Source organism: Clarias gariepinus, chromosome 12 (genome assembly GCF_024256425.1).
Source record: "Clarias gariepinus isolate MV-2021 ecotype Netherlands chromosome 12, CGAR_prim_01v2, whole genome shotgun sequence".
NCBI lineage: Eukaryota > Metazoa > Chordata > Actinopteri > Siluriformes > Clariidae > Clarias > Clarias gariepinus.
This window is the reverse complement of record NC_071111.1, coordinates 26,954,151-26,972,269: the sequence shown is the minus strand read 5'-3', so window position 1 is coordinate 26,972,269 and position 18,119 is coordinate 26,954,151. Positions and strand designations below refer to the sequence as shown.

General features: G+C 42.1%; 1 protein-coding gene across 1 annotated transcript in view; it reads right to left on the bottom strand.

Annotated features, from left to right (window-relative positions):
• Positions 1-4,908: 4,908 nt before the first annotated feature.
• LOC128534122 (NLR family CARD domain-containing protein 3-like) overlaps positions 4,909-18,119 on the bottom strand; it is a 30,505-nt gene continuing 17,294 nt past the window's right edge. Inside the window, exons 6-9 of the mRNA XM_053508422.1 lie at positions 14,232-14,405; positions 11,611-11,784; positions 7,569-7,745; positions 4,909-5,485 (exon numbers count right to left, since the gene is read on the bottom strand). Of these exons, the coding sequence (XP_053364397.1) occupies positions 5,479-5,485; positions 7,569-7,745; positions 11,611-11,784; positions 14,232-14,405 (532 nt within the window). The 3' untranslated portion in view covers positions 4,909-5,478. The remainder of the gene's footprint in view (positions 5,486-7,568; positions 7,746-11,610; positions 11,785-14,231; positions 14,406-18,119) is intronic.

Sequence of the window (18,119 nt, the reverse complement as noted above, 5' to 3'; positions counted from 1 at the left end):
CCCCCACTGATTCTAAAAGAAAGAGGTGTCAGGTCTGCCCTAGAAATAAAGACGGAAAGACAAAAGTACTCTGCTTCTACTGCAAAAAATATATTTGCAAAGAACACAATAAAAGTGTCACTTTTTGCCAACCATGCATCTACATGCACATGCATGTTCTTGCACACAAAGACATTTTTTTGGAACTAGTGCCTCATTTCTATTGGTTTGATTTGCTTAATTGTTCGTTATTTGTTTGACATTGCAAATCCACATTTTGAAACTTACTTATTAAGCTTTCCATTTATATTAAAGTAATTTTTTCCTTTTTCTTTAAAAAATAAATATATATCAGTCAAATTTGACCCGTAACACCATAGATGTTACTATAGTAATTAATATAATACAAATTTATTTAAGAGATGTTTTCTAATACCCCTCAGTAATAGTCAGGTAACATAACCTTTTATTTATTTAAATAATTCTCTTGAGGTTCATTTAATATATATATTTTTTATACTTAAAACCAGAGGTATGCTGTTAAAGTAAAAGCTCAGCAAAGGTCACAGCAAAAATATTAAAAACATTCTTTTAATGAACTAGGAAGCGTAACAAAGTAACCAAGAGGTAAGGAAAAGAATTGGATGATAAATAATTGTTTTGAGGGTAATATGGCTGATTAAAGACACGGATCAAAACCGACCCATTAACATAAGAGATAGTAACAGAAAGCTAACTTAACAGGAAGGTTAAAGAAGGATTGTTAGTCAGGGTCATGGCCTAGTTGAGCTGGGCCCTCAGAAAAAAAACGCTTCATGCTGTTTCAAGATCTCTCTCTCTCTCTCTCTCTCTTTATATATATATAGCTCCAGCTGCATTGGGCAGCAAGGAAGCTCACTCGTCTCTCCACGCTCATTGGTAGCTGTGAAAAACGCTACATTTGGTGTCAGAAGTGGGATGGAGAGTAGCGGGTTAGAGCGGCGACCAGAGCGGAGCTGCACGTTCCAGGTTCCGGCACGGGACCTTGGGGGGAATTCCTCCAGTGACGCAGCACCGGAGCAAGCTACAGCTCCGTGCCCCGTCCGCCAGCGAAGCGACCTGCAGCTGCGCCTGCCGGCCTACAACGGCGCCGTCGATCCCCACGCGTTCCTCGCCCAGGTAGAGCTAGCCGCCGACTTCGCGGGCTGGTCCTCGGCGGAAACAGCCGTCCGGGTGGCCCTTTCGTTGGAGGGTGACGCGCTGCGGGCGTTGGAAGACCTCCGGGCTGATGAGCGGCAGGACTGGGCGAAGCTACGGGAGTCGCTCCGCTTCCGGTTCAGCGCAGGTGACCGTAAGGAGGCCGCGTGCGAGGAGCTGGCAACCCGCGTGCGGAGTGCCTCCGAGCCACTGGGGGCGTTCGCCATGGACCTGAGGTCTCTCGCGCGCAGAGGCTACCCGGAGTTCGGGTCCGTCCAGCAGGAGGAGCTAGCGCGCCGTGCGTTCCTGCGGGGAATCCGGCCGTGGCGGCTGCGCGAGCACATCCGGTTAGCGGCATCGGCTTCCTTGGCTGAGGCGCTGCGCGAGGCTGAGCGCGCCGAACCCATCATGGCAGAACGCCACGGCGAAAGAGCCGAGCGACCTCCCGTGACTCAGGGCCGCTCGGTAGGTGAACCTAGCCGGGGACAGGGCAACCCGTCGCGGCTAGGCCCCGACCCAGCTTCCGAGATTCCGCGACGTCGCCGAGGCCAGGGACCGCCGGATTACCGCTGCAGTGTTCTCCGGCCTGAGGACAACGTACCCCAGCAGCCGTTAAAACTAGCTTCAGGGGGCGCCGAGGTGAAGCCGGCTCCCACAGCCTTCTTTGTTTCCCCAACTACCGGGTTCAACCTCCGGTCAGGACGTGCAGGAAATCGCTCGGGGGTCTACGTTAACTGTGGCCTGGACAACGTTTCGCTGCGGGCGCTCGTGGACACTGGCTCCACAGTTTCGCTGCTGCGCTGGGGAGTACTAGGACAAGGCGATCGCGGTTGTATGCTGCCGGCCCCAGCCGTGAGCATTCGCACCGTGTCGGGGAGCTATCTAGAGATACGGGCCTGTCGCACAGTGCGCATACAAGTAGGTGCAATCATTCTTTTTCATCCATTCTTGGTGGCCGACATTGAGGATGATTGTATCTTGGGGTTGGATATTTTGGAAAGGTGGGGTGCAGTACTTAATCTCGTTGACGGAACGTTGCGTGGTAGCTTCGGGTTAGCCAGGTTGCTAGTGCCCAAAGCGCAGCCGGACATGTTAGTGGAGCACACCAGGGGGGCGGAACTTCCGGCGGGCGCGCCATGTAAACATCCGGTAGCAGGCCGAACGAGAATAATGGCCGAGCTTATGCAGCGTAGCAGCGTAGGGCTCAGTCAGACACAGGCCGACACCGTGAAATCCCTGCTACACGAGTTCGCAGACATTTTCGCGGTTGATGAGAGCGAGTGCACACATACCAACTTGGTGCAGCACACGATTGATACGGGTAACGCAGCGCCTGTTCGGCTACATCCGAGACGCCTCCCATTAGCTAAACGAGCTATCGCCGAGCAGAAGCTGCGCGAGATGGCCGACTCGGGCGTCATAGAGCCAGCGTCCGGACCGTGGTCTTCACCCGTTGTGCTCGTGTGTAAAAAGGACGAATCGTGGCGGTTTTGTGTGGACTACCGGCGGTTAAACGAGGTAACGGGTAAAGATTCTTATCCGTTACCGCGGATAGATGACGCGCTGGAGCACGTTGCGGGCTCGGCGTGGTTTAGCTCGTTGGATTTGCGTAGCGGGTATTGGCAAGTAGAGCTCGCCCCGGAAGCACGACCAAAAACCGCGTTCTCGATCGGCCAAGGGCTATGGCAATTCCGGCGCATGCCGTTCGGCCTCTGTAATGCGCCAGCGACGTTCGAACGGTTGATGGAGAAAGTGTTGACGGATATTCCTCGCAACCGTTGCGTCGTTTACCTGGACGATTTATTGGTGCACGGCAAGGAGTTTGAGCTCGCGCTAGCTAACTTGCGTGAAGTATTTTCGGCTATCCGGCGGGCGAATTTGCGGCTCAACCCCAAAAAGTGCCAGCTGTTGCGGCGGGAGACGGGTTTTCTAGGACACGTAATTAGTGCTAGAGGTATTGCCACCGATCCAGCAAAAATTGCGGCCGTGCAGAATTGGCCTGAACCGCTAAATGTGTCACAACTGCGCACCTTCCTCGGGTTAGCCTCTTACTATCGCCGGTTCGTGAAAGATTTTGCCACGATCGCCAGTCCGCTGCACGGCCTCACGAAAAAGAATCAGCCGTTCCGCTGGGACAGGGCGCACGCGCATGCTTTCACTCGGTTACGGGAAGCTCTGGTCACGTCGCCCGTTCTCGGATACCCTGACGCGTCTCGTATGTTTATCCTTGACACGGACGCGAGCGATGTAGGGCTGGGGGCTGTCCTGTCTCAGGTGTCCGAGGGTAAAGAGCGTGTTATCGCCTACTTCAGCCGCGCATTGTCTGGACCTGAGAAAAATTACTGCGTCACGCGGCGCGAGCTGTTAGCGGTCGTCGCGGCCCTAAAACATTTTAGGCCGTATTTATACGGGCAATCCTTCTCGCTGCGGACCGATCACGCTTCGCTGGTGTGGCTACTTAGTTTTAAAGAGCCCGAGGGGCAGTTGGCGCGCTGGTTAGAGCGGTTGCAGGACTACGATTTTACCGTCCAGCACCGAGCTGGAAAACTGCATGGTAACGCGGACGCTTTATCCCGCCGGCCGTGTAGCAAAGAGCATTGTCGGCACTGCGAGCGGGTTGAAGAGCGCGTGCGTGGTCGCGACATCGAACACTCCCCGACCCCCGTGAATCGGAACATTCTCCCTGCACGGTCGTTGCTCAGCTGTCCGACGTAGTCTACCGGGTGCGGTTGACGGGGCGGTCGCGAGTGGTCGTGCTCCACCGGGACCGGCTCGCTCCCTACCAGCCCCACGTCAGCAAAACACCGAGCTCTGTGGAGGCCAGTCCGCCTCAGGAAGAGGGCTGCGCCCCGCCTTCCCCCGCAAAAAGACTCCGGCGTTCACAACGCCAGCGCCGACCACCGTCACGCCTGCTAGACTGATTTCGCCATCGTGACCGGGGACGGTCGCGGCTCGGGTGGGGGCAGTGTGGCGTGGGTGGGGTTTGAGTAATAACCATCATGCTTTGCGGGAGGGACTGTTATGTGTTCACCGTGTTGGGGAAATGTGTCTGGGGTAGTGGCTTCGGCCAGGGTGTGTGTGTGAATCAGAAGTGTGTCTTGTTGATCGTTTGTGTGACTTTCGTGCCATGAAAAATAAAGTACTCCCAGCCATTTGCATTGGGCAGCAAGGAAGCTCACTCGTCTCTCCACGCTCATTGGTAGCTGTGAAAAACGCTACAATACATTCACTTTATACATTGTTTGACTGTGACCAGACCTAACTGCCATCCCTCCTTCTCTCCTTCTCTTCTGCTCTATCCTCTTCTTTCTCCCTCTGTCGAGCTATACATGTCACTTTTGAGCTGCTAGTGATCCAGACCCCCTCTGCCCTCTGACTCTTGCTGGTGTCCGGCTTCTAGTTTGAGATCTCATAGCATAAATGCCCCGTGTGGTCTGCCTGGGATGCATTTTTGTATGTATATACACATATTCATGTATATTTATGTATATAAAGCATTTAAAACAAACCAAAAAAAATGTACATTACCAAACACTCTTTAGGTGCTACCTGAATGATTTTATTAATTACAATCTTTAACTAATAACAATCTCCCTTTAGAATGCAATTAAGAAACATAAAATATATCAATGGCCAAACAAAACCATGAATTAGCCTACTGTAAACAATATAACTTATAAAGTAAAACTATAGTGCTGATAAGGCAATAATATATTTAAACAATCAAGTTTACCACACAGTAAAAATAGCAAAAACTGTTCCTTGTGTCCTTTATCAGCCAGCAGCTGAGTGGTAGGAGAAAGTCTTAATTATGCATGAACTGTTATTATACTGTATGTTAGTGATGTTACATAGGACACTGAAGCTCCGAAGCTTGTGTCGAGCATAAGGGGCATTTCCAAATAAAGCCTTGTTTCAAATGTGTTGTTACCCTGAATTTCACATGACAATGACAACTGAGGCCTCGTTTGTTTTTCCCAGAATCACGTGCATGATTCGTTTCGCGCTTCAAAATATGTGAAGTTCAAAATATGAGGGTATAAAACACATATTTAAAACGAATAAGAATAAAGTGTCCATATTAAAATTACAATACTGAATTCTGTTTACCACTATCAGTTCAAAGATGACCATTTATAGAGAGTTTTCATATTACATTTTTTTCATGAAAAATTTTAAATAATGCACAGCATTATTAATCTAAATGGGATGGTAAGAAGTATGGTAGTTTTACAGAGGGGATGGTTTTTGTCATCCGAGTGATGTGTTTATAGGCATGTTCTCTATTACCAACATGGAAATGCATGAACACCAGCGTCTTCATCACAACCTGAATATGGAAGGAAAAACGTGTATTAATAGCCATAAACTGGACTGTGGTACTTTATGATCAACAGCATGTAATCATCTCACCTTTAAGGAAAACATCATTTCCTGTTCATAATTATTTATTCAACATTTTTCCTTATTCTTAGTAACATCTGTGTTATAACAGGAACATGAGCAGATATTGTCACATTACTGCTCTTATCCAATCACAGGCTTTGGAGCTTTTTAAATAATGGACACTACTGAGTCATTTAGCTCTTGTTCTACATTTACACTGTGTTCCAAATTATTATGCAAATTAGATGTAAGTGTCAAACATTAAATGTTTAGTTTTTAAATTGAACTTATGGATGGTATTGTGTCTCAGGGCTCTTTGGATTACTGAAATAAATCTCAGACACGTGTGATAATTAGTTTGCCAGATATGCCCAATTAAAGGAAAAGTACTGAAGAAGGTTGTTCCACATTATAAAGCAGGCCACAGGTTTCAGGCAATATGGGAAAGATAAAGGATCTCTCTGCTGCTGAAAAGCGTCAAATTAGACAAGGTATGAAAACATTAGATATTTCACGAAAACTCATCGTACTGTGAAGACATTTGTGGCTGATTCAGAGCACAGACAGGTTCGTGCAGATGTAGGCAGAATGAGGGCGGTTTCTGTCAGACAAATTCATCAGATTAAAAGAGCAGCTGCTGAAATGCCATTACAAAGAAGCAAACAGGCATTTGAAGCTGCTGGTGCCTCTGGAGTCCCGCGAACCTCAAGGTGTAGGATCCTTTAGAGGCTTGCAGTTGTGCAAAAACCTGTGCATAAACTATTCGGCCACGCCTAACCAACGCTCACAAGCAGAAACGGTTGCAGTGGGCCCAGGCATACATGAGGACTAATTTTCAAACTGTCTTGTTTACTGATGAGTGTCCTGCAACACTGGATGGTCCAGATGGATGGAGTAGTGGATGGTTGGTGAATGGCCACCATGTCCCAACAAGGCTGCGATGTCAACAAGGAGGTGCCGGAGTCAAGTTTTGGGCCGGGATCATGGCGAGAGAGCTGGTACGCCCCTGTAGGGTCTCTGACGGTGTAAAAATGACCTCAGCAAAGTATATTGACTGACCACTTCCTTCCATCGAACAAAAAGAAGAACCATGCCTTCCGTAACAAAATCATCTTCATGCATGACAATGCATCTCATGCATTGTCAAAATCATCTCATGCTGCAAAGAATACCTCTGTGTCACTGGCTGATATGGGCAAAAAAGTTGAGAAACTCATGGTGTGGCCACCATCCTCCCCTGACCTCAACCTTTGGAGAATCCTCAAAAGATCTATGAGGGTGGGAGGCAGTTTGATTCAAAACAGCAGCTCTGGGAGGCTATTCTAACATCCCGCAAAGAAATTCAAGCAGAAACTGTGCAAAAACTCACAAGTTTAATGGATATAAGAATTGTGAAGGTGATATCAAAGAAGGGGTCCTATGTTAAGATGTAACATGCCCTGTTAGGATGTTTTTGATTGAAATAGTTTTTGATTTCAGTAAATATGACCTCATAATGCTGCAAATTCAACAAAAGCCTATTTTCAGTTCTTTACAACCTATAAAATGTTTTAACTCTGTTATGCATAATAATTTGGAACAGTGCGTTTTTATTATTATTATTTTTTTTAAATAAATATGGTTATCATTAGGTTTGTTCAATAAAATTCAAATTATCCCCTAATAGTTGACTAGAAAATTATACTGACTGTCATTTGCATTGACTAATTATGAAAATCAGAGAAAGATATAATTTGCGTAATAATTTGAAACGCGGTCTATAGAACAGTTTAAGAACAAGACTCTGTAGACTCTGACTGACTCCCTGTCTTCTGACTTCACATGAAATTTAAATCAACTTTACTGAACCCAAAACATTAAAGCATTAAAGCATATTATAAGAAAAAAAAGAATTTAAATAAAACACAGTGATAACACACCGGCTAAATTTAAATTTATTGGGACTAAACAGAAATGTACAAATTAATGACAAATTGCTTAAATAAGACTTATTTTTTTAACATTTATATAAAAAGATCATTACTCACCCCAGTGTCTGTAGTTTGTAATGTTCACTATCCCTAAGAGTAGAGAGTAATTTCTTTCCTGAGTCTCCTATTTTATTATTCAAGGAAAGATCTAGTTCTCTCAGGTGTGAGGGGTTTGATATCAGAACTGAAGTCAGAGCAGCACAGCCTTCATCTGAGACACCACAACTCCACAACCTGTAGAGAGACACAATGACACACTATTCATCAGCAGACTTACTTTAAATTTGATCACGCATTCATTGTCTATACCGTTTTATCCTGTATACAGGCTCGCGGGGGGCCTGAAGCCTATCCCACGGGTGTTAGAGCATGAGGCGGGGTACACCCTCGACAGAGTGCCAATCCATCGCAGGACAATCCACACATAAACGCACTCACACACTATGGGCAATTTGGAAATGGCAATTAGCCTAATCTGCAAATTTTGGACTGCAAAGGAAAACCGGAGTACCCGGAGGAAACCCAACAAACATGGGGAGAACATGCAAACTCCAAGCACACAGAGGTGGGAATCGAACCTGGCCGGAAATCGAATCCAGACCCTGGAAGTGCAAGGCAACAGTGCTACAGTAACCATTAAGTCACTGTGCGCCTATTTTAAAGTTGATGTGTTTGTAAAAATAGTTAATTATTCAGATTGACATCACCTGTTTATTCTAATTAACAATGTAATTAAAAATTATTATACTGAGTCTCATAATGTGTTTCTCTCAGTGTTTAGGTATTTTACAGTATATTGCTGTAAAGTAAAAGTCTAAAACATGGGAAAAGAAAACAATTATAAATTAATATTCATTAAAATTATTAAATTTAAAAACAATACTGACTTCCCAAAAAGCAACATTCTCTATATTAAACATACAGTAGTGATCATGCACTGTGATCTCCTCTCATACACACACCTATTGATCCTGTTCTCAACTTCAGCTCTGTGTTACTGTATGAGTGTATTGGAGTCAGTGAGTTTATTTATAGATGATTTTCTCATTTGCATTTCCCTGCTGCTTTTAAACCCTACAGCTCACACACAATGCATTTAGTTTGTGTCCCAGGTGCAGTTTGTGTGATTAGTTACAGTGTTTTAGTAAATTTCACAGTCATTTCGCACTGCAGTTACATCAAGTCATGTTTTGCTCTGCAGCTTCTCACATACGTACATCTGACCCAAAGACTCTGTGACAAATCATCAGTGTGCAGTAAAAAGAAACAATCTTCCTCCTCAGGACATTGATGATCAACCTAAAACTTCTGCTTCAGTCTCACTATTAGAGAATGTGTCTTACTGAGGAGCAGGTCATGTGACTCTCAGAGAGATGATCTTACCTCAGTGTCTCCAGTTTACAGTCAGGATTCTCCAGTACAGCACAGAGACACTTCACTCCTGAGTCTCCTACTTTGTTATTAGACAGATCCAGTTCTCTCAGGTGTGAGGGGTTTGATATCAGAGCTGAAGTCAGAGCAGCACAGCCTTCATTTGAGACACCACACCACTTCAACCTGTAGAGAGACACAATGACACACGTTTTTTATCCTTTTAACCAGATTTTTATTACAATTAACAATGTAATAAGAATTATTATACTGAGTTTTATATTTTGCTTCTCTCAGCAGATGTGTTTATATTTATAGTATATTACTGCGAAATTAAAGAAGTAAAAGTGTAAAACCCATTGGAAGACAGCATCATGAATTAAAAGATATGATGCACAGTCGTGACCAAAAGTTTTGAGAATTACATAAATATTGGAAATTGGAAAAGTTGCTGCTTAAGTTTTTATAATAGCAATTTGCATATACTCCAGAATGTTATGAAGAGTGATTAGATGAATTGCATCGTCCTTCTTTGCCATGAAAATTAATTTAATCCCAAAAAATAATTTTCACTGCATTTCATTGTTGTCATTAAAGGACCTGCTAAGATCATTTCAGTAATCGTCTTGTTAACTCAGGTGAGCATGTTGACGAGCACAAGGCTGGAGATCATTATCATAGGCTGATTGGGTTAGAGTGGCAGACTTGACATGTTAAAAGGAGGGTGATGCTTGGAATCATTGTTCTTCCATTGTTAACCATGGTGACCGGCAAAGAAGCGCGTGCAGCCATCATTGCGTTGCATAAAAATGGCTTCACAGGCAAAGATATTGTGGCTACTTAGGATCATCAAGGAAAGAGGTTCAATTCTTGTTAAGAAGGCTTTAACAAGAATTTTAGGGCATGCAAGAAAGTCCAGCAAGCGCCAGGATCGTCTCCTAAAGGGGATTCAGCTGCGAGATCGGAGTGCCACCAGTGCAGAGCTTGCTCAGGAATGGCAGCAGGCAGGTGTGAGCGCATCTGCACGCACAGTGAGGCGAAGACTTTTGGAAGATGGCCTGGTGTCAAGAAGGGCAGCAAAGAAGCCACTTCTCTCCAAAAAAAAAAAAAACATCAGGAACAGATTGATCTTCTGCAAAAATTATGTTGATTGGACTGCTGAGGACTGGGGCAAAGTCATATTCTCAGATTAAGCCTCTTTCCGATTGTTTGGGGCATCTGGAAAAAGGCTTGTCCAGAGAAGAAAAGGTGAGCGCTACCATCAGTCCGGTGTCATGCCAACAGAAAAGCATCATGAGGCCATTCATGTGTGGGGTTGCTTCTCATCCAAGGGAGTGGGCTCACTCAATATTTTGCCCAAAAACACAGCCATGAATAAAGAATGGTACCTAAAACACCCTCCAACAGCAACTTCTTCCAACAATCCAACAACAGTTTGGTGAAGAACAATGCATTTTCCAGCACGATGGAGCACCCGGCCATAAGGCAAAAGAGATAACTAAGTGGCTTGGGGACCAAAACGTAAAAATTTTGGGTCAATGGCCTGGAAACTCCCCAGATCTTAATCCCATTGAGAACTTGTGGTCAATCCTCAAGAGGCGGGTGGACAAACAAAAATCCACTAATTCTAACAAACTTCAAGAAGTGATTATGAAAGAATGGGTTGCTATCAGTCAGGATTTGGCCCAGAAGTTGGTTGAGAGCATGCCCAGTAGAATTGCAGAGGTCCTGAAAAAGAAGGGCCAATATTGCAAATACTGACTCTTTGCATAAATGTCATGTAATTGTCGATAAAAGCCTTTGAAACGTATGAAGTGCTTGTAATTATATTTCAGTTCATCACAGAAACAACTGAAACAAGAGCACTGGTGTCTCAGTGGTAGGTGTTTCACCTGCCATGCGGAAGGCCCGGGTTCGATTCCCAGCCAGTGCCCAAACCCCAGCCACTGGATGCAGTGCCGGTCCCAAGCCCGGATAAAATGAGAGGGTTGCGTCAGGAAGGGCATCCAGCGTAAAACCTGTGCCAATTTGTAGTGCGGACTGGGTATTCCGCTGTGGCGACCCCTTGCCAGGAGCAGCCGAAAGACCAACAACAAAAACAACTGAAACAAAGATCTAAAGGCAGTTCAGCAGGAAACTTTGTGAAAACTAATATTTGTGTCATTCTCAAAACTTTTGGCCATGACTGTAAGGTATAAATCATAAAATTGAAAAATAACTAATGTCTTGTGTAAACCAGATTATTTGCTGACCATTTATTGTTTTTATTGTTTTATTGTTTATAATTAATTTCCAATGTTGCCATTATCCACTGAATCAACATTGTGCCAACATTGTGCCAACCTATCTTTGATCTCATCAATGAGCCAACATTGGCCCAATGGACAAAATGACATTGGACCAACCACTGTTGCGAACAGTGGCCCAATGTATGCACTGCTGTTTTAATTTAACTTCTCCCAGTAAAGTCCCTTTCCTTTAGGTTTACTCTTCTTCAACTTGAAAAAAAAACACTATGTCACAAATCTAGGAACAATAACAAGCCGCTCTCACTCCGTGTCAGAAATTACCACGGCAACCAGTCAGCATTTAAACCAAAGATGGCGGAGACATCCCATATTGCAACATAATATAAAAACATTGTGATGTAACTCTGTATGCTCTATATTAAAACATACAGTAGTGAGCATGCACAGTGATCATGTGACTCTCAGAGAGATGATTTTACCTCAGTGTCTCCAGTTTACAGTGAGGATTCTCCAGTACAGCACAGAGACACTTCACTCCTGAATCTCCTACATTATTCCAGGAAAGATTTAGGATTCTCAGGTGTGAGGGGTTTAATCTCAGAGCTGACGTCAGAGCAGCACAGCCTTCATCTGAGACACCACACTCACACAACCTTTAGAAAGACACAATGACACACTCATCATCTCCAGATATTTATATGTTTTTGAGACTAACTTTAAAGCGGACGTGTTTGTAATTTTTTTATGGGTCAATGACGTGACGCCCCCTTTTTCTGTCCGGGTTAATTTTATTTTGCAGAAAAAAATAAAAAATACATAAAAATTTCTCATCTACTTGTTATACCTTTACCTACTAAACCACTCTAACTTCTCCAAATTTTTAAGTTTTTCATCATTTTTCTGCTATCCGAAGTGCCAAAACACCATATGGGGCGACCGTCCGGCCTTGACTTTAGTTAGGACAACTGGTTTAAAAACACTTTAAATCAACTTAAATATATCCCTTTTCCTAGTTGGCATAATTTTAAACATGTTTTACATCCATTGACAAAACTATAAAGCATTTGCTCATATATTTCTATCATGATATACAAACGAATGTTGTCCGAATTATGTTGATTCTATCCATTTTATCCGGGGCGAACATCGACAAACCACAATTCTGGGACCTTTATTTAAAAAAAAACATCTCAAGGATGGGATACTGCATCAGCCAGACACAAGTGAAGACCCCCTGGAAACAACTGTATAGTAAATCAGTCTCTCTCATATAGTAAGAAAAAGCTGTTTTTTAACGGCTGTGATGTCGTAGTCACTTTTGGTCATCATGTGGGGCGACCACCCCAAAACTGTGAATTATAATTTTTTTTTCCACAAATCTATATTTTGATGATAAATTTAATAGTGCTTTGTCACTAGAAGAAGCTAGTTTGGTTTCGGAGGCTAACTGTTAGCCTGTTATACTTGAGTAAACTTGAAAACATCATATGGGGCGACCGAGTATCATATGGGGCTATATGTCCTATATTTGTAGTTTTCATATTCTATACATCAATTATATACATAGAGTTAATTGTTTAAGTATAATTATTTGTATATTTTATCTTTTTTTTTTCTAAATTAAGCCATTTTCCATTCCTTTTATAGGAATAAACATTTTTTTTTAACTGGATAATGAAGGAGACTCTGATATTATAGAATAAACTTGTGAAATAATGGTTTTCATAAAATGAAAGGGTAACAAAGTTTATCTTTCTTCATCAGTTTATCTACTTACTGATATGAGTTCAACTAGTCTTAATGATACATAAAAATGTGAATTCTGAGATATATTACGGTCGCCCCAGATGACTTTTTTTAAGGCTATGTTTTAATAACTTAAGTGTAAAAACACTAAAATGACAATTTTTTTTTTTACTTTTCTTTATAAAGGCATGTGTACATTACATTCCAAATGTTTAGAAAATGGCCAAACATATCCATATTTTTGGTATTTTAAAATTGGCCTATTAAAAGGTCTTATCCGTCAACGACCCTTATATAATTATACAATACTGTACTTATCCATATGCATATTTATTTATGTGCACATACTTATAATTTTACACCACTATTGCTTGTGTAGCTTACACACAAGAATTTCACTCACGTGTACTGAACCAGTAACGTGATGTGACAATAACAGTGATTTGATTAAAATGACATACTGAGTCATATAATTTGTTTCTATCAGCAGATGTGTATATTGACAGGATATTGCAGCATAATGAAAATAGTTAAGAATAAATGATTACAATTAGAAATAATTGTGTCACTCTCAACACATCTCTCAGAAATTACCATGCCAACCGATCAGCAATAAAACCAAAGTTGGCAGTGTTTTCCCAAAGAACCAATGCGTATCAAGGGTGATGTAACTCCACATTCTCTATATTAAACATACAGTAGTGATCATGCACTGTGATCTCCTCTCATACACACACCTATTGATCCTGTTCTCAACTTCAGCTCTGTGTTACTGTATGAGTGTATTTGAGTCAGTGAGTTTATTTATAGATATTCTTTATTTATCACTAAATGTAAAATAATACAAGACTATTTAAGAGCTTAGTGAAAGAACTATTAAGAAAGATTGCATGATTTTTATACTGCGTCTATGATACAGATCTGGCAACCCTGTTTATAGCAGCTAGATGGAGACGAATGTTCACTGACAAAATAAACATTATTTCAGCTTTAAGACCAATAAAATGTTTCTCATTTGCATTTCCCTGCTGCTTTTAAACCCTACAGCTCACACACAGTGCATTTAGTTTGTGTCCCAGGTGCAGTTTGTGTGATTAGTTACAATGTTTTAGTAAATTTCACAGTCATTTCAGACACACTGCAGTCACATCAAGTCATGTTTTGCTCTGCAGCTTCTCACATACGTACATCTGACCCAAAGACTCTGTGACAAATCATCAGTGTGCAGTGAAAAGAAACAATCTTCCTCCTCAGGACATTGATGATCAACCTAAAACTTCTGCTTCAGTCTCACTATTAGAGAATGTGTCTTACTGAGGAGCAGGTCATGTGACTCTCAGAGAGATTATCTTACCCCAGTGTCTCCAGTTTACAGTCAGGATTCTCCAGTACAGCACAGAGACACTTCACTCCTGAGTCTCCTACTTTATTATAGGACAGATCCAGTTCTCTCAGGTGTGAGGGGTTTGATCTCAGAGCTGAAGTCAGAGCAGCACAGCCTTCATCTGAGACACCACAGTTATACAACCTGTAGAGAGACACAATGACACACTCTTTATCACCAGATTTTAGTCTTTGTATAATTGTTATTAAGAAGTGAGGAACTGTGCCGACTCTCCCTATGAATGAAATATGTGTGTAATAGTTTTCAACACTAGTGTCACTTTATTTTTGACTGCAAAGTTAAATGTGCATATATTTGGCGTTTTTAAATTTATTTATTTTTTTCTGTTATGTGGCTTGATTCTGAGCTTCATCAATACAAATGTCCATATTTGTCATACCACACCCTTAGGAAGCTCTCTTTCTCTCTGCACATGCATTGAATTTGGGGAGGAACGTGTGAATGGCTGTTTGGTGTCTTGCTAAAATTTTTCGAAAGACAGTGTTTAATGTCTCCCTATGTTTTAAACCATGCGTTTTTAGTGGCAGACAATAGTTTTTGAGCACGACACTTTTGAGAGATGGCCTTTGAGAGATGCTGTCTTCAACGTAGTGTCAGGTGTGTGCCGGAAAACGGACTACAGGTGAAGGAGGTGCTGTTAGTGGTGGGAGAACTTGTGAAAACATCTACTACTACTACTACTACTACTACTACTACTACCACCACCACCACTACTACTACTACTACTACTAATAATAATAATAATAATAATAATTTTTATTTATATAGCGCCTTTCCAGAGCTCAAGGAGATTTTACAATGAGTCAACAAACCGACAAAAAAAAAAAAAAACATGCAGAGGACAGGTGGATTTAAGTGTAACATTCGGATAACAAGTGAGTTTTGAGTAAAGATTTAAATATGGAGATGTTGTTAACAGGTGGAGAGTGTGTGGTAGAGCATTCCAAAGTTTGGGAGCAATAACACTGAATGATCTGCCGCCCATTGAAGAGAGGCGTTACCGAGGGACAACAAAAAAAGTCGGAGGAACGTAGTGAACGAGTCTGAATGTAGGGGGCAAGCAGATTAAAAAGATAAGTGTTATAGATTTGAAAACAAGGAGAAGAATTTTTAATTTAATATGGTAGACAACTAGGAGCCAATGAAAATCAGACAAGATTGGGGTTATATAAGCAGAGCGTTTGCTATGAGTGAGTATTCTAGCCGCAGAGTTTTTAATATATTGTAATCTGCAGATGGAGCTGGCAGGTAGACTGCATGAGCTAAATAAGAAAAGGAAATTACAGAAATTAATGTGTGATGAGACGAATGCATGGATGAGAGTTTCAGCATCTTTGGTACTGATGAAGGGACGCAGTTGGGCAATGCGGCGTAAATGAAAGAATGCAGATTTAATGATAGATTTAATGTGAGGCTTAAAGGAGAGTGTGAAGTCAAAGATTACTCGTAAATTTTGGACAGAAGTACAAGTTTTGATGCAAGAGCCAGTATCGAAGGCAGAGCTGAGATCAAGTAGCAGCAGTATAGACAAGGAACCAGAATCACAAGAAAGCAGTAGATCGTTCACTACCTTTACAAGTGCAGTTTCAGTATGGAGGGGCGAAAACCAGACTGAAAATGGTGAAAGAGATTATTATCAACTAGAAAAGACTGGAGTTGGGCAGCAACAGTACTTTCCAGTAATTTGGATATGAAAGGTAAATTAGAAATGACGATAGTTAGATAAAACTGAGGAGCCAAGTTTGGGTTTCTTGAGCACAGGTGTAACTGCAGCAGTTTTTAGTGGCAGAGGAAATGAAGCAGAGGTAAGAGATGCGTTATTGAAATAAGAAATAGGTGCAGAAATGGCAGAGTGACAAAGTTTCAGGAGAGAAGTAGGAGCAGGATTAAGGTGAAGAGTTGGATTTCAGGATTGGCTTAGAGACAGAATCTGGGGTCATCAGAGAAAAACAAAACAGAGACTGACGGGATAGATTTGTTGGATGGCTGAGCTCTGTATTAGTAGGGAAACATTGGTGGGCAGCATTAGTCTTCTCAAGCAAATGATCCAAAAAAGAGCAGCAAAACTCATTAGATACTAGAGCATCCTGAGGTGGGCAGTTGTTAAGTTTATTTATCGTATTAAATAATGCTTTTGGTCTGTTGCTCGATTTATTGATTGTGGCAGAGATAAAGTTAGAGCGGGCTGAGAAGAGAGCAGATTTATAACATTGAAGATGATCTAGAAAAGCCAAATAGTGAACAGTAAGACCGGTTTTCCTGTAAAGACGTTTAAGCCGTCTGCCGGTAGCCTTAAGAATACGGAGCTCAGGGGTATACCAAGGAGAAGAGTGAGTGGCGGGGACATTTCTGGTCTTAATAGGAGCATACTGCTGTAGGATTTCAGAAATTGTAGAGTTGTAATTAGATAGTATCACGGATGGAGAAGAAATATCGATGACATCAGAAAGATTTGAAGAGACAATAGAAGTACAAAATGATACAGTATCAATTGCTTTCAAATTATGGTATGAAATAACAGTTTTAAGGCATTTAAAGTGCATAGGCAGATTAAGGCTAAAGTCAGGAAGTTTATGGTCAGAAATACCGGTGTCAGAAGCAGAAATAGAAGTGATATCACCTCTTGAAGTACATATTAAATCAAGGGTATGACCATGAGTATGGGTATGAACGCGAACATGCTGTGTCAAATTAAAACATTCAAAAACAGACAGTAGTTGGGCAGTGTTGGGGTAAACTGTATCAACATGAATATTGAAGTCACCTAACAGAAGAATAGGAAATGACAATGAGCAGGCAAGGGTTAACAGTTCACTGAGTTCAGAAAAAAAGCTGGACAGGGCTTTAGGAGGACGGTAGAATAAGATGATTGTGAGACAGTCAGCTTTCAAAACCATGTATTCAAATGAATTTATATTGTGAAAAGCAAGTTGTTTCAGACCAAGATTGTCCCGGTAAATGACAGCAAGACCACCCCCTTTGCCATGCAGTCGAGGTCAGGTGAGGTACTTTTATCCATCAGGTGCAAGAAGATTTAACTGAATAAAGTCATCCGGAGCTTGCCAGGTTTCAGTGAGAAGAAAAATGTCAAGCTTATTGTCAGTGATAATTTCATTGAGGTAAGGGGCTTTGTCCGATACTGACTGACAGTTTAGAAGTGCAAACTGCCTATGTACAGAATTCAGATTTGCAGTACGATGCTGAGTACCAGTGAGATAAATTAGAGAGCAATGAACAGTACGACCAGCAGTTAGTCCAGATGCCAGAAGGGCTTCGGGCTTAGAGCAAAAGATACTCCTGAACACACGCCGTGAGTTCTCGGTAGTACTCATACATCATAGGGTCAAGACGCGGATGACAGTTAAAGGCCCTTAGCTGAGATGATGAATATCCATTATCCATTACGGAGGTGAGATGCCAAATGAGGCAAAAAAGAGAAAAAAAAAAAGAAGGAAAAAAAGAAAAGCCATTGCCCAAGACATTATAGTACTGAACAAGTGAGAGCCAGACACAGGCAAAAACAACCTAGCGCGACCCTGAAACGCCACTTCACTTCCTGAGTGAATAAAGTAATTTTTTTTTTGTTTTCCTGACAAAAACAAGCTTTGTCAATACACTGAGTTGCGATATTGTATATATTCCAGAACTATACGTACACTACAGAACAGCTAAATCGGTTTCTATAGCTGACAACGGGGAAGAGAAATGTGTTATTGACAAAAGATTTTCTAGACAACGCAAAATCAGTGCAGCATGCAAAAACAAACAAAAACCTGACAGTGCTCCTACTACAGAGAAGATTCAGGTTAGGAAAATGGACATTAGCTGCAGGAAAGT